Raw genomic sequence first — 14,771 nt, forward strand, 5'->3', positions numbered from 1 at the left:
CACACACACACACACACACACACACATATATATATATATATATATATATATATATATATATATATATATATATATATATATATATATATATATATATATATATATAATCATTTTAAAGGTATTTTGTTTGTTCAAAAATCTAACAAGGTGACCTAGACGTAGATTAGTTGCGAATAAAAATAAAATGCTGCTAATATTTTCTGTAATATTTTCAGCTATTCTCCATCTGTTCTGGTGAAATTTAAGTGATTTTGGTCTTATTTTTATACTCCAACTGAGTGAATATATTGAACTCTTGTAAAAAAGCTGAGAAAACAAAGGATTTTTCTCTTTGCGTGATATTTAAGGGATACTCCACTCCAAAATGAAAATTTTGTCATTAATCACTTTACCCCCATATCTTTCCAAACCCATAAAAGCTTCGTTCATCTTCAGAACACAATTTAAGATATTTTGGATGAAAACCAGGAGGCTTGTGACTGCCCCATTGACTGCCAAGTAAATTACACTTTCAGGGTTCAGAAAAGTATGAAAGACATTGTCAGAATAGTCTATCTGCCATCAGTAGTTCAGCCGTAACACTATGAAGCATCGAGAATACATTTTGTACACAAAGAATATAAAATAACTACTTTATTCAACAATTTGTCTCCTCTGTGTCTCTCCGCATCACTATAATGCCAGAGAACATCCATTGAATGCAAACTGCGTATGCTCCTCTGTGTCAGCTGTGCTGCATGGATGTGCTGTTTTCATTCAATCAAAGTGTAAATACACGTAGAAAACATATACTTGTAACGCGGCTGACACAGAACACAGTTTTCGTGAAGCCAATAATTTCAGCCAATGTCAGCCGATAATGCTATAGAGTCTATCGGAAAATAACAGAGCAATAAAATAATAAGCAGTAGACATCTGTAGATGTGTTTAGGAATGAATTTGCATTAGGTAAGACTGTGATTCCAAATATCCTCAACAAATTTCTCAGAGCTCCTGACTGAGAATTCATCAAGTCTACTATTGATTTGAATGGTGAAGAGCATTATGTTTGTCTAATGGAGCAAAGCCAGGTCATCAGATCCAGTAAATTTGCTGTCATTCCTAAACACATCTTCCTTAGGTATTGAACATCTATATGGGCTAATAATTGGCTAACATACTGTTGTCTTATCATGTGGTTATAGTTTAAGTTGTTCACAGAACAAAAAAAAACAGTAGTGCTCTAACTCACCAGCTTGGCAGAGTTCGAGAGATCAAATGCAGCTAGTCTGAGCTAGTCTGTCTGTTACAGTACATCTGTCACTTAAGATACATCTTCCTTGAAATGCAAATGTCACTCCGGGCTGGTGGGCAGACAACCCAGGTTCTTGGCTCACTAATGTGTGAACTCCATTATTTAGGTTGTAAAAAAGTACAAAATTGTGTAAAATGCCCTTTAAAAAAACAACCACAGTATAATCAGGGTCCCTTCGGGTCCTTAACAAGTCTTAAATGGTGAAGAAATGTCTTAATTATAAATTCAATAGGTCTTAGATTTGGGGACGGAAAAATAGGAATCACAATTTGGTTTAAAGTGATGATGTTTCAAACTAAAAAAGTTTTGCTGTTGCATATTCTACAGACTCACAGTTTCAGAGCAGTCAAAAGAGATGTCAAAATTATGAATAATTATTTTCATTTGAAATATATAGGTTTAAAATCGTAATAATTGTAATTTTGTATATATATATATATATATATATATATATATATTTTTTTTTTTTAATAAATATAAATATAACCATTTATCATTTTGACTAATTCCTTTTCTTAAAACCTTTTAAAGGTTGACAGTTTTATCATTGTATAAAACTATTTGTTTTTGTCAAAACCTGTATTTCAGGCACTTCACTTGTGTGATAAATGATTTGTACATGTGGGCGTTTCAGATAAAGTCTATAGACCAACAATAACATTTTCTGTAATTTCCTAATTCTTAGAATACTAATAATATTAAGCTACAATGTTTGAATGTTAAGTGCAGATTAAAACAATTGGTTATAGAACGTTTCCCCCCCAACCACTTCAATTTAATAAGCTGTTTTGCATGTCTCCTTAAATTTTCATGTGAACTTTAATAATCTCTTCTTTTTTTCTCTCTTATTCCAGAAGATGGCAGTATATATACATCACAGTTTGTTAACCAACAGTGCTCAGCTGCTGGGAAGCCCTGATGAAGCTGACTTGTTGAATAAGATATTGCAGTGCATAGCACTCGATGGATAATTTGGCTGCATATGACTTGCATATGTTTCATATAAATATGAATATAGAATATAAATATTATATTATATATAAATAATATAGAATATATTAAGTTGTACAATATGGTTATGGTAGCTTATTTTAAGAAGATTTTGTATGGTATTATAGGTTCAATCTAGTTGATGAATGGACAGGAGGCACTAGCCACTTGAAGACTTCTTCTAATTCTTATGTTTTAAAAATGTATAATTAATTATAGAATATTAGCTACATCTGTGCTTTATATTAATTTCATTTGCAGACGTTTGCTCTCAGTTTAAGGTCCCTTGAACACTGGGACAAAAGTGATAAATAACTATTAGTAAAGTACATTATACTGTACACTGAAAGGCCATCACAGAAAGCTGTTGAAGTGTTAACTTATAATTTGCTTTGAAAATTTGAATATTACTGTAAATCATTGTAAAAGGTTTTTGTTGTTGTTGTTGTTTTTGTGGAAAAAGTATTAATGAAGTATTTTGAGTTTTTTTGTAAAATATTGCTCTAACGACATGAATTTATACATTTAAAACATTTATAATATACATTAGCTTATAATTAATGGCCATTCCCAAATTCTTTCTCTCCATCTCTCTCTTTTAAAGATTTTTGCTTAGTTTTGTTGTGTCCAGTTGAGTCTTTTCTGGTACATTTTAGTTATTTAGTATGTTTACAACATTATATTCAGTGTCACTGATTGTTGCTAGTGAAACCAGTGATGAATAGCCTACATGTAGTCATCATGTGGCCTTCTATTCCACCGCCTGTGTCATCATCAGTACGTTTTACTATAACAGATTACATTAGCTGAAATGTATTGACAAATTAACATTACCTGAGCTAATGACAAAATGTTTCACAGTATATAGCCTCGCAGCCACTGTTGCGATTGAGATGCTGGTAATGGAAGGAAAACCCATTCATTTGATAGTCATAAAATCGACGGGGAGGTGGATGAGGGGCGAAATTAATAGCAGCTACATCATCTTCCATTTCAGTGAGAGAAAACGCCAAACGCACGAACGAACGCCAGAAACCATGTATACCATTTAGACTAGCGGTCTTTAATTTATAATGAAGTTCACGTTGCTCTGCTGCGAACGTTCTCAGCGCGAGAGTGTTTGTCATACAAATGAGATGCGAGCGCGCTCGCGCACCCCCTCACGCGCTCTTTGACGTAGTCAGCCAGCTGGGCTCCGGCGTTCCAGCGCAGTACGTATGGCGCAGCGTGCCAGACCACCCTTCACATTTCATCCGGTCTAAATCACGGTTTATCTTGAAAATAGGCATCCTGACACATCTGTTCATGTGTCATCGTTTTTTTTTTTTTGTTTGTTTGTTTCCAAACCGGGGCCAAAGACTTTCGAGAAGTAAAGCTGATCCACACAGCTCTTATGAAATAATGGATTCGTCTTTTTTATCCGCTGGAGACGAAGAAGCATAGTGTACTATAGGAGCGCTCCGTTCATCATCAAGGAGCAGCCTCACCGGCATCCTATGACCACGAAGAGGATGAGAGCGGTGGTCTTGCCGGTTATTGGTTATTTTTCGCATTTAATCCCGCAGTGTTATCTTTTGGGGACGGCGAAGAGGTGGATGCCAGCGCGCGTAACCGATTAATAGCGCGCGTGCTTCCCATGGCGCTGTCATTTACTTTCGCCAGTCGCGTCGGTGCATAATGCCGGCGAAGGTGTGAGGAGGAGACCGTCTCTGAAGGTTTGATGCTCGTCCTCCTCGTCTGTTACAGCTTTATATCTCCTCCTGGACCAATTTGGTGAAAACATCTGCATTGAATTGGCAAGAAATTACTAGTGAGACATCTCTGACTGACACTACTTCAGCTGTTTCTTGATGATACGGTCACGCGAGGTGGGAGATTTGGACTGCACGTACTGCCTTCAACTGTTTGCCGCCTAAGGAGTTGGATATGTTCAGACTAACGTGAAGATGGATATTATCTTTGCTGCCCTGTGTTTATTGGCCACACTATTTGAAGGCGTTTTTTGCCAAGGAGTATACGGTAAGCAAACACATAGCGCCTTCAATTGTCTTTACAGAGCTGTCGTGACCTTGCGAGGTAGATGTTAGATGTGGATGTTCATTCTCAATATACACTGTTGTGTAGGCCTACAGATTACATGTCAATTTACAGTTCTTGTGTTACAGGTGCATTGTGGGTCATCAGCAGCATTTGGCAATATTCTGCCTCGTGTTGGGCTTGTGCATGTACAGAATTGCTGCCTTCTAAATGAAACATGTTGCCTAGCATGATTACTGAACTTTTGATAGAACGTGTTGAAATATCGTTATAACTAGGAGATGCATTGCTTGATCAGAGCATAAAGATCTGTGGCCATCACTGTGTAAACTTTATTGCAAAGAATGTATATTGTGGCTAATTAAATGGGGAAGATGTCATGGGGGCTACACTGGATGGCAGTTTAGTGATTCCTTTTTTTTATAATTGCCATTCAGTTATATAATGTTGATAAAACAGCCTATTTGAGATTCAAAACTTTATGTTACTGAACTGGCTAATGCAGTTAGCTGGCAGTACAAATGAGCCCATAACAACTTTGATAAAGACAGAACGTCTTGGTTACGTATGTAACTCTCGTTCCCTGAAGGAGGGAACAGAAACGTTATGAATGGGATCTCGCCCGAGAGCCCAATCACCTTCAAGTGGTACAAAACGACCCAATTAGAGCTGAAACAACGAATCGATTTAATCGATAAAAATCGATTATTAAAATAGTTGTCAACTAATTTAGTCATCGATTCGTTGCTAAATAACTTTTATTTGCCGTAAGCGGCTCATTTCGTGCATATTTCAAATCTGCGGTGACCAAAGTGTGGCAGTAATGAGCCATCGGAGGTTTTACTCAGCCAGTACATACGGAGAAGTAGCGAATAGCCAATAGCTGGCCTCGTTTTATGTCACGTGCTTCCCGAACAGCGTCTCTGCAGCATTTAGCGGGATGTGGGAGACTGGGAGTACTTTACTTTGAGCCTTCAAAAAAGAAGAGTAACCTGTAAACTCTGCACTACTGAACTGTTTAAGGGGACGTTCACATATCGCGTCTTTTGCGCGCTCAAGTTCGTTATTTCCAACACCGCACCGCATCGAGTTAAAAACATCTCAACTTTTCAGAATGCTGCAAGCGCATCGCGGGTCATGTGACAAGAACTAACCAATCAGCTTCATCCTTTCCCGTAACAACGTTAAAAGCTCAGTCAAGATGAAAGGAACAGCTGATCATAGTTGTATATGGATTTCCATTTTGAAATAAATTTAGTAGCAGAGCTACTGCAAGTGATTTTTTGAGCTGCAAATCCATTTATCCTTTGCTGAAATTTCCGCGTCTTCAAGGAGAGAGCACGTCATGGTTGCTTATCAAAGGCAGACGCCTCAGGGGCGCTTCTGCCCGAGCGCTTTGGAAAGAAGGAGAAAGCGGCGCGCCTAGCGTTTTCCACGCGTTTTTAGGCACGATATGTGAACGGCCCCTAAGACTTTTATTTGTGCAGATTCTCCAGTACAATGTTGTTTGCAAATGTTTAGTCGTAAAAGCTGATAACATTGCTTTTTAACAGTTAACATTTAAAGCTTTACAAACATGTTCTGTGGTCAGTTTGTCGTTTACCAGTTCAAAATTCAGTCGTGCAGCCTAATTATGACTGAATGAGAGAGGTAAATTTTTAAAGATATTTGAAATGCACTTTTTTTCTAAGTATTCACTGCTCTTTTTCACACAGCAGGTTTTTTGTGTGTGACTGTCCAATTTTTTTTTTTTCTGGACAACCTTCTGATGGATTTTACTTTAAATTGTGAGTTCCATTCAGGTTTCATGTCACTGGCACTTTATTCGAAGGATTGTTTACAATTTCACAGCATAAGCTATAAAGCTGTTTCCCAGTAAATAATAAAATACAATGCACTGCAATTTTATTCTGTTTTATCCTTATTCTTCGTGAAAATATGTTCTGAAAGATTCCTTAATAAGCTTCGTTCGGGATGTTAAACTACTTTAGGAGCTCTAAGGACTGCCATGGTGAAAACATTATTTTAAATCTCCTTGTGAAATTTGCTAGAGTATGGGTCAGTGTTCTGATTGCAGAAGAGTTCGACAAAGGATTACTAACACAATAAAACAACTCCAGGTATATTTTTGATTAGGATATGACAGTGCAAAATGGTTAAAATCTCTTAAAAATCTATGCTGAAGGATAAAGACCATTTACTAATAATTTACTTGGGGAAAAAATGGGAAAAACTAAAATATAAGTACATTAATCGATTAATCGTAAAAAATAATCGACAGATTAATCGATTATCAAAATAATCGTTAGTTGCAGCCCTAGACCCAATGGTACACAAAGTACCTTGGTCTGCGGGATTTGCATCGCGAGCTCCGCCCCGCAGAGCGGGTATATAAGGAGCAACGCTAGCAACTCGCATTCAAGTCTTCGCTGAGGAGCCAAGCCAGTGACCCGGCCGTTCAGCGGAACAGCAATGTGGCAAGGGGACGTAACATCTCCTTTCCCTCCTTCAGGGACCTTCGGTTCAAGGCACGCAAGTCCAGGATTGGCCGTAACCCACCTGTCTTCTTGTACTATGAAGTAAGGGCTGTAAAAGCCGGACTTCATATCGGCTGGAGGGACTGGCTCTATCGCGCCCTTTGCCAGCAGGGTCGCGACCTCCACGTGCATCGTCGCCACCATCGTCGCATGGACACCCTGAAACCCGGGGGGACGCCGGGCAAACTGAATCGCGAAGCCGAGCCTGAGCATCTGGATGAGCCAGCGGGGCAGGATGTGTCTGATGGCCTCAGACTGCTTCTGGGCGGCAGAGAACTGCTGGGCAAAGCTCTCTACCGCGTCGCCAAAGAGGCCATGCTGGGAGACCGGGGAGTTGAGGAGCTGAGCCCGATCAGACTGCCTCATGTCTGCCAGGTTCAGCCATAGGTGTCGCTCCTGGACCACCAAAGTGAACATCACCTGACCCAAGGAGCGCGCAGTGACCTTCGTCGCCAGGAGAGCGAGGTCGGTAGCAGTGCGTGCCTCTTGCAAAATCCCTGGGTCAGCACTGCCCTCGTGCAGCTGCCGGAGCAGCTTGGCCTGATAGACCTGAAGTGAGGCCATGGCATGCAGGGCAGAAGCGGCCTGGCCCGCAGCTCTGTAAGCCTTGGCCACAAGCGTGGATGAGAACTTACAGGCCTTGGAGGGCAGCTTGGGACCGCCATGCCAAGCGGAGGTGCTCTGTGGACACAGTTGCATCGCAACAGAACGCTCCACCGGGGGAATCCCAGCATACCCCTTGGCCGGCCCGCCATCGAGGGCAGTGAAGGTGGAGGAAGTACCAGAACGGTTTCGGGCAGTTAAAGGTGCCTTCCATGAACTGGTTACTTCCTGGTGCACTTCCGGGAAGAAAGGAACCAGAGTGTGGTCCTGGCGATCCGCATGAGCAGCCCCCAGGAACCAATCATCCAGCCTTGAGCGCTCGGGACAGGGCGGAGGATTCCACTCAAGCCCGATGCTCTCTGCTGCCCGGGAAAGCACGGCCGTCAGTTTGGGATCGGACTCGGACAACGCTGGCACTCCCAAGGGAGGCAACGCAGCCGAATCCTCATCTCCCGAGGACTCAAGCCCGCCTTGTGATGCGGCGATCGACATACAGTCCTCTTCGCGAGCCCCGAATGAGGTGTCAGGAGCCTGAGAGGGTCCAGCAAACTCATCCGGAAACTCGACCGGCTGTGACGTATGTAAGGGGGGTGTGGCCCGAGGAGGTTGGTTCGTCGGGGAAGCCCACACAGTAACCCTCAGATCACCCTGGCCACCAGCCGAAGTAGCCCTCTTACGAGAAGAGCTAGAACGGGGTGTGGCAGAGGGGACTCTATACCTTTTAAGGTAATCGAGTCTCGATCTCAACGCCGAGATGGTCATGTCCCCGCAATGAGAACATGAGCCATCCACGAACGCAGTCTCAGCTTGCTGGAAGCCCAGACACGTGACACAATGATCGTGGCCGTCACGAGGAGCGATGTATCGACCGCACCCAGAAACACACGGGCGAAATAATATCTTTAAAAAGACGCAAATCGGCCCGTATCTCTTTTGTGAAAGAAATTTGCTCTTTCAGAGGTGTTGAAGCGCTCAGGGGAACGCGGGAGCTGTCACAGGAAACCCAGACGAACTGCTGAATCGCGCTGTCACACCAACACCAGCTCTTGCTTGTAGCACACGATGTGCTCGGCTCTGAAGCGAAAGCTTGAATGCGAGTTGCTCGCGTTGCTCCTTATATACCCGCTCTGCAGGGCGAAGCTCGCGATGCAAATCCCGCAGACCAAGGTACTTTGTGTACCATTGGCTCGTTTTGTACCACTCGAAGGTGATTGGGCTCTCGGGCGAGATCCCATTCGTAACGTCGAACGTGAACGACTGAAAGGGAACAGTTTTACCAATACAGAACATATGCATATGGGATAATGCATGACACAACAAGTAATATGCACTAAATATTAACTAAGTAATATAAAATGCAATATAAAATGCTTTAGATCCAATGTGGATAACTGATAACATAAAGACAAAACTTTTTATATAAATCTGAACAAATGTGGTTCCTAAATTCTAAATGTCTTTTTATTCAACAATTCATACATTTTAACAATATTTTATCATAAAATACTAAATTCATACTTTATATTTATTAACAACATAATTGTAATAATAATTTATGCAACTGTATGGTAATTCATACTGTTTACTTTTAAAAACATTTATACATTTAACAGTATTTAAAAATAGATACAGTTGTCTGTTATTTTTAATATCGATATATTATATGTTCTAATAATATAATGTAATATCTCAATATCTAACATTTTTACAGTGACTATAAGGCGCATTAAAGTTTTAAATCAAAATATTAATTACAAACTTAGAAACCAGTTCCGAAACTTTCGCGAGTTCATAAATCTCTTAAAACAGAATAATTTGATGAATTTTGTCCTTTTGAAAATCCTAATACCACCAATAGCTTTTTTTTTTTGTAGCCAAACATTTAACTAACCTCAGTCTTCCATAATATTTCAATGTCATTTCTTATTGACATAATATTTTAATGCTTGTGCCTTGAGGACTAAATGACATGAAATGTGATGTGTGATTTAACAGTAACAGTGCATATGATGTGAGGTTTTTAAATTCCCTTTGACAGAATTTTATGTAGGTTAAGCTGCTCATGTCAACCATTCATTCTGTCATAGAAACCCACATAGAAACAGCATCCTTCTGCCTGCAGAATGCTATACTTATAAAGCATTGGCTGGGAAACCTATTATATCTGACGTCACATGGATTACAATGATATATATTTACTGTTATTTAATGAAAGATGAAAGAAAATATGAAATGAAAGAAAATAAGGGAAGGATTCATTGCATATGTACGGAGCCCCGCACATGACATGCAGGAAAAATATTAGGCTTAATCTTGTGCACGATTTACTAATTCGTTCCCTCAATGTACTAAAACGTGCACATGATTACTATTTCAATCAGGACCACTTCCGTCAAGTATATTTATGAAATTTATAATTGCATACAGTTAGTGTTGGCGGTATGGTTATGTTCTGGGCAACACTCCACACGCCTGTCCATGCAGCCATGCTTGGACAGAGCGGGGAGAGCAGCAAGACAAACCCCCCTGGGGTACAGAACAGAACCATTATAAGCATATATAATTACAATTCACAATTACATGAGTTGTAAACAAAATGACATAGAGACTGCTTCCAATGAAGACACTGTAAAGAAAGAACAAGTTAGATCGGATTACAGGTTCAGTTGGTGGAGTTGGGGTTGGAGGAGGGAGTTAATTGCAAGCAGCAATGCGATGGAAGAGACACTGAATAATGGGAATTTAAATAGACCGCAGGTGATAGGTGTCAAGACTGGATTGGTACACGTCAGGAATAGCTGACGGTCAGCTGATGCAAGCGTGACTAACATGGCCTGACTGAACTAACGCGATGCTCGATTGCATTCCCTCGATTTACTATTTCTTTCACTCGATTTATAAATGTTTATAGATTTGCTAAATCGAGGGAACGCAATAGTAATCGTGTGCATGTTTTAGTACATTGAGGGAATGAATTAGTAAATCGTGCGCACAATTTATTTATTTTTTCTTGCATGTCATGTGCAGGGCTCCGTACATATGATCTCACTTAATTATTGCAAGAGGTTGGTTGAAACATTAAGGCCCAATCCCAATTCTACCCCTTAGCCCTTAGATTTTGTTTTCCATTTCAGAATTAAGAATTACTTCTTCTCAGTCAACTCTAATGAAGATGCTAACTGGAAAGGCTGCACTGGTTTGATACGAAATCACATTGTCCCACTGGATAAATGTTTTATAGTACAGCGAGACTAATGCACTATATTACAACACCCCAAAAGGCCACTTAGGCTGAAATGAAAAAGAGGGCTCCGATAGTAAGACATCTAAGAGGTCGATAAGCTTTTAGTTTATGTAATTCAGTACTGTTGGTGCACAGTTGGATCTAATGTCAGCATGTTATGATTGGAGATATATGGATATTTTTCTAATATTTATATACTTTTTACCCTGTGTGGTGGCTCTCTGTTTCATATTTCATATGCTGCCTTTCGATTAATTGCAGGCTCATATCTACACAGACAGTTGACTAAGTGGTCAGCTGATAATATCACTTCAACTAAATGCTTCCATTCTCTGCTTCTCCAGTCTTAATCTGAGCTGCTAATATTTAAGTGTTTTTTTAGCTTCTATTTCCCATCTGTCCATGGAAGATTTGCTTATATTTTACCAATAGTGATAATCAAATGCATTCTGGTTATCTGACCACAACAGACTGCTTCAGTTTCATTGTACATTATATCAGAAATTTCTATAAAGACTGGACCCTGCAGGAATGAAGATCAATAACTAATTTTACTTTAGAAGTTGTACATACTTAAACAGTTTAATTAAAATTTAATGACCACATTTTTCTGTATCTGAAATGTATCCTACGGTCACATATTGACTGATACTGTTGTATAACATTGGATTTTGTAAACCAGAAGTATATATATGAGGTGGTGGGGGTGGATGAAAATGGCATTCATATGCACATTATGACTCTTTGTTAAGCAGAGATTGCCAGTTGCCTATGACAGTTTCCTCCAGGTTGGACCATTGACCACTGTGAAAGGGCTATTCTCAGTTCCTCTGGCTTCTACTCTAAACAATTCACACCTCTTACAGGCAGCCACTTAAAAGTTTATAGAAAGAATTGTACAATATTCAAAATGTGTTTGCATTTCCTGTGGTATTTCTGGGAGGAAGGGTTGGGGGAATTGTTGAACTCGTGAGTTGTGACTTGTTATTGGATGCCATGTAGATCTTCATGCAATTGGTATTATCGTGCAAAGAAGTCCACTCCCTCTACACACTATTCTAACACACCTTGGTAGCAATTTTCAGCAGAGTAACCTTGGGATCTACAAAGCACATTGTTGTTGTTAAGTATTACTGTTAATGTGGAATACAACAGCCTTCTTTACACATTTCCCTGAATTATTTATCGCCACTCCACTCCCGGTTTGTGTAGCACATTTACTATGCCATGTTCTGTAAGTTATTAAAGACTTAAGCAACGTACAAAAAACTCAGCTCAACTGCTAAACAGAAATGACATGCATAACGCAAGTGGTTACACAACTGTAACAATTTTGAAAGGCCAACTCTAACTTGGATTGTATGTGTTTCCTGAAATAATAATGATTAGGGTTTGATCCTGAAATATATGAAAGTATCTTATGCTCACCAAGGCTGTATTTATTTGATTATACAGTAAAATACTGTGAAATATATTCTATTTTAATATATTTTGTAATGTAATTGTATTAATTTAAAACTTAATTTTCAGCAGCCATAACTGCAATCTTTAGTGTAACATTATCCTTCAGAAATTATTCTACCGGTAATTAACAACTACTGAATTAAAATACAAATATTTTTTAAACTAGTCTTTATGGTTAGAACAAACATTTTACATTTATGAATTCTTTACAATTTTCCAGTCATTTTTCCTTAACAAAATACATTTCTTAATACAACCCGAATTCCGGAAAAGTTGGGACGTTTTTTAAATTTTAATAAAATGAAAACTAAAAGACTTTCAAATCACATGAGCCAATATTTTATTCACAATAGAACATAGATAACATAGCAAATGTTTAAACTGAGAAAGTTTACAATTTTATGCACAAAATGAGCTCATTTCAATTTTGATTTCTGCTACAGGTCTCAAAATAGTTGGGACGGGGCATGTTTACCATGGTGTAGCATCTCCTTTTCTTTTCAAAACAGTTTGAAGACGTCTGGGCATTGAGGCTATGAGTTGCTGGAGTTTTGCTGTTGGAATTTGGTCCCATTCTTGCCTTATATAGAGTTCCAGCTGCTGAAGAGTTCGTGGTCGTCTTTGACGTATTTTTCGTTTAATGATGCGCCAAATGTTCTCTATAGGTGAAAGATCTGGACTGCAGGCAGGCCAGGTTAGCACCCGGACTCTTCTACGACGAAGCCATGCTGTTGTTATAGCTGCAGTATGTGGTTTTGCATTGTCCTGCTGAAATAAACAAGGCCTTCCCTGAAATAGACGTTGTTTGGAGGGAAGCATATGTTGCTCTAAAACCTTTATATACCTTTCAGCATTCACAGAGCCTTCCAAAACATGCAAGCTGCCCATACCGTATGCACTTATGCACCCCCATACCATCAGAGATGCTGGCTTTTGAACTGAACGCTGATAACATGCTGGAAGGTCTCCCTCCTCTTTAGCCCGGAGGACACGGCGTCCGTGATTTCCAACAAGAATGTCAAATTTGGACTCGTCTGACCATAAAACACTATTCCACTTTGAAATAGTCCATTTTAAATGAGCCTTGGCCCACAGGACACGACGGCGCTTCTGGACCATGTTCACATATGGCTTCCTTTTTGCATGATAGAGCTTTAGTTGGCATCTGCTGATGGCACGGCGGATTGTGTTTACCGACAGTGGTTTCTGAAAGTATTCCTGGGCCCATTTAGTAATGTCATTGACACAATCATGCCGATGAGTGATGCAGTGTCGTCTGAGAGCCCGAAGACCACGGGCATCCAATAAAGGTCTCCGGCCTTGTCCCTTACGTACAGAGATTTCTCCAGTTTCTCTGAATCTTTTGATGATGTTATGCACTGTAGATGATGAGATTTGCAAAGCCTTTGCAATTTGACGTTGAGGAACATTGTTTTTAAAGTTTTCCACAATTTTTTTAACGCAGTCTTTCACAGATTGGAGAGCCTCTGCCCATCTTTACTTCTGAGAGACTCTGCTTCTCTAAGACAAAGCTTTTATAGCTAATCATGTTACAGACCTGATATCAATTAACTTAATTAATCACTAGATGTTCTCCCAGCTGAATCTTTTCAAAACTGCTTGCTTTTTTAGCCATTTGTTGCCCCCGTGCCAACTTTTTTGAGACCTGTAGCAGGCATTAAATTTTAAATGAGCTAATTAAGTGGATAAAATTTCTCAGTTTAAACATTTGCTACGTTATCTATGTTCTATTGTGAATAAAATATTGGCTCATGTGATTTGAAATTCCTTTAGTTTTCATTTTATTAAAATTTAAAAAACGTCCCAACTTTTCCGGAATTCGGGTTGTAGAAAAAAATAAGTTATTTGTTTCTGCATGTTCTAATGCAGGGGTTTTCAAACCTGTCGTGGAAGACCCCCAGCCCTGCTTATTTTGTATGTGTCCCTCATCTAACACAGCTGATTTAACTCATCAGCTTATTAGTAGAGACTGCAAAACCTAACCTAACCATACAAAATGTGCAGGGCTGGGGGTCCTCCAGGAACAGAATCCCTGTTGTAACTTGTAATGAGTAATATTGTTTCAAATTATAAAACTAGTCTGTGTTGCCAGTGGCATAACTCATATCTGTGAGGCCCACACACAAAGAATGAGATTGGGCCCCTCCTACCAGCAGTGATGTCATGTATGAAAATTTATTGATTTTTTTAATCATTAAGCATGATGTTATGATGTCTTAGAAATGAATGAATGAATTAACTCATTAAAAAAAATGAAGAGTTGCAATTTTCTAGGCAGATATGGCTTGGAACCATACTCTCATATCAGCGTAATAATCAAGGAACTTTGCTGCCGTACCATGGGTGCAACTACAGTAGTTTGTGTAGTTGTAGAGTTGCTGGAGATTATTTTCAGGTGCTGTGTAAAATCATTGCGCCTGCTGCACCTCTCGAAAAACATACAAACTCTTGTTCCGTTCATAATGTAGCCTATATTAAAATAAAATAAATGAAATAACAGGAAAGTTTCAAAATGGCTTAGTCTATTGCGTGCAAACTTTTTTTTCCTACCACATCCCAAACAAATAATATGGTTGTCAGC

At 39.4% G+C, this 14,771-nt stretch overlaps 1 protein-coding gene across 2 annotated transcripts in view; it reads left to right on the forward strand.

Annotated features, from left to right (window-relative positions):
- Window positions 1-3,388: 3,388 nt before the first annotated feature.
- The window catches only part of LOC132111588 (MAM domain-containing glycosylphosphatidylinositol anchor protein 2-like), a 178,674-nt gene continuing 167,291 nt past the window's right edge, over window positions 3,389-14,771 (forward strand). For both annotated transcript variants that reach the window (XM_059519025.1, XM_059519026.1), the window contains exon 1: window positions 3,389-4,303. In XM_059519025.1, the coding sequence (XP_059375008.1) occupies window positions 4,231-4,303 (73 nt within the window). In that variant the 5' untranslated portion in view covers window positions 3,389-4,230. The remainder of the gene's footprint in view (window positions 4,304-14,771) is intronic.

This window comes from Carassius carassius, chromosome 31 (genome assembly GCF_963082965.1).
Source record: "Carassius carassius chromosome 31, fCarCar2.1, whole genome shotgun sequence".
Classification (NCBI taxonomy): domain Eukaryota; kingdom Metazoa; phylum Chordata; class Actinopteri; order Cypriniformes; family Cyprinidae; genus Carassius; species Carassius carassius.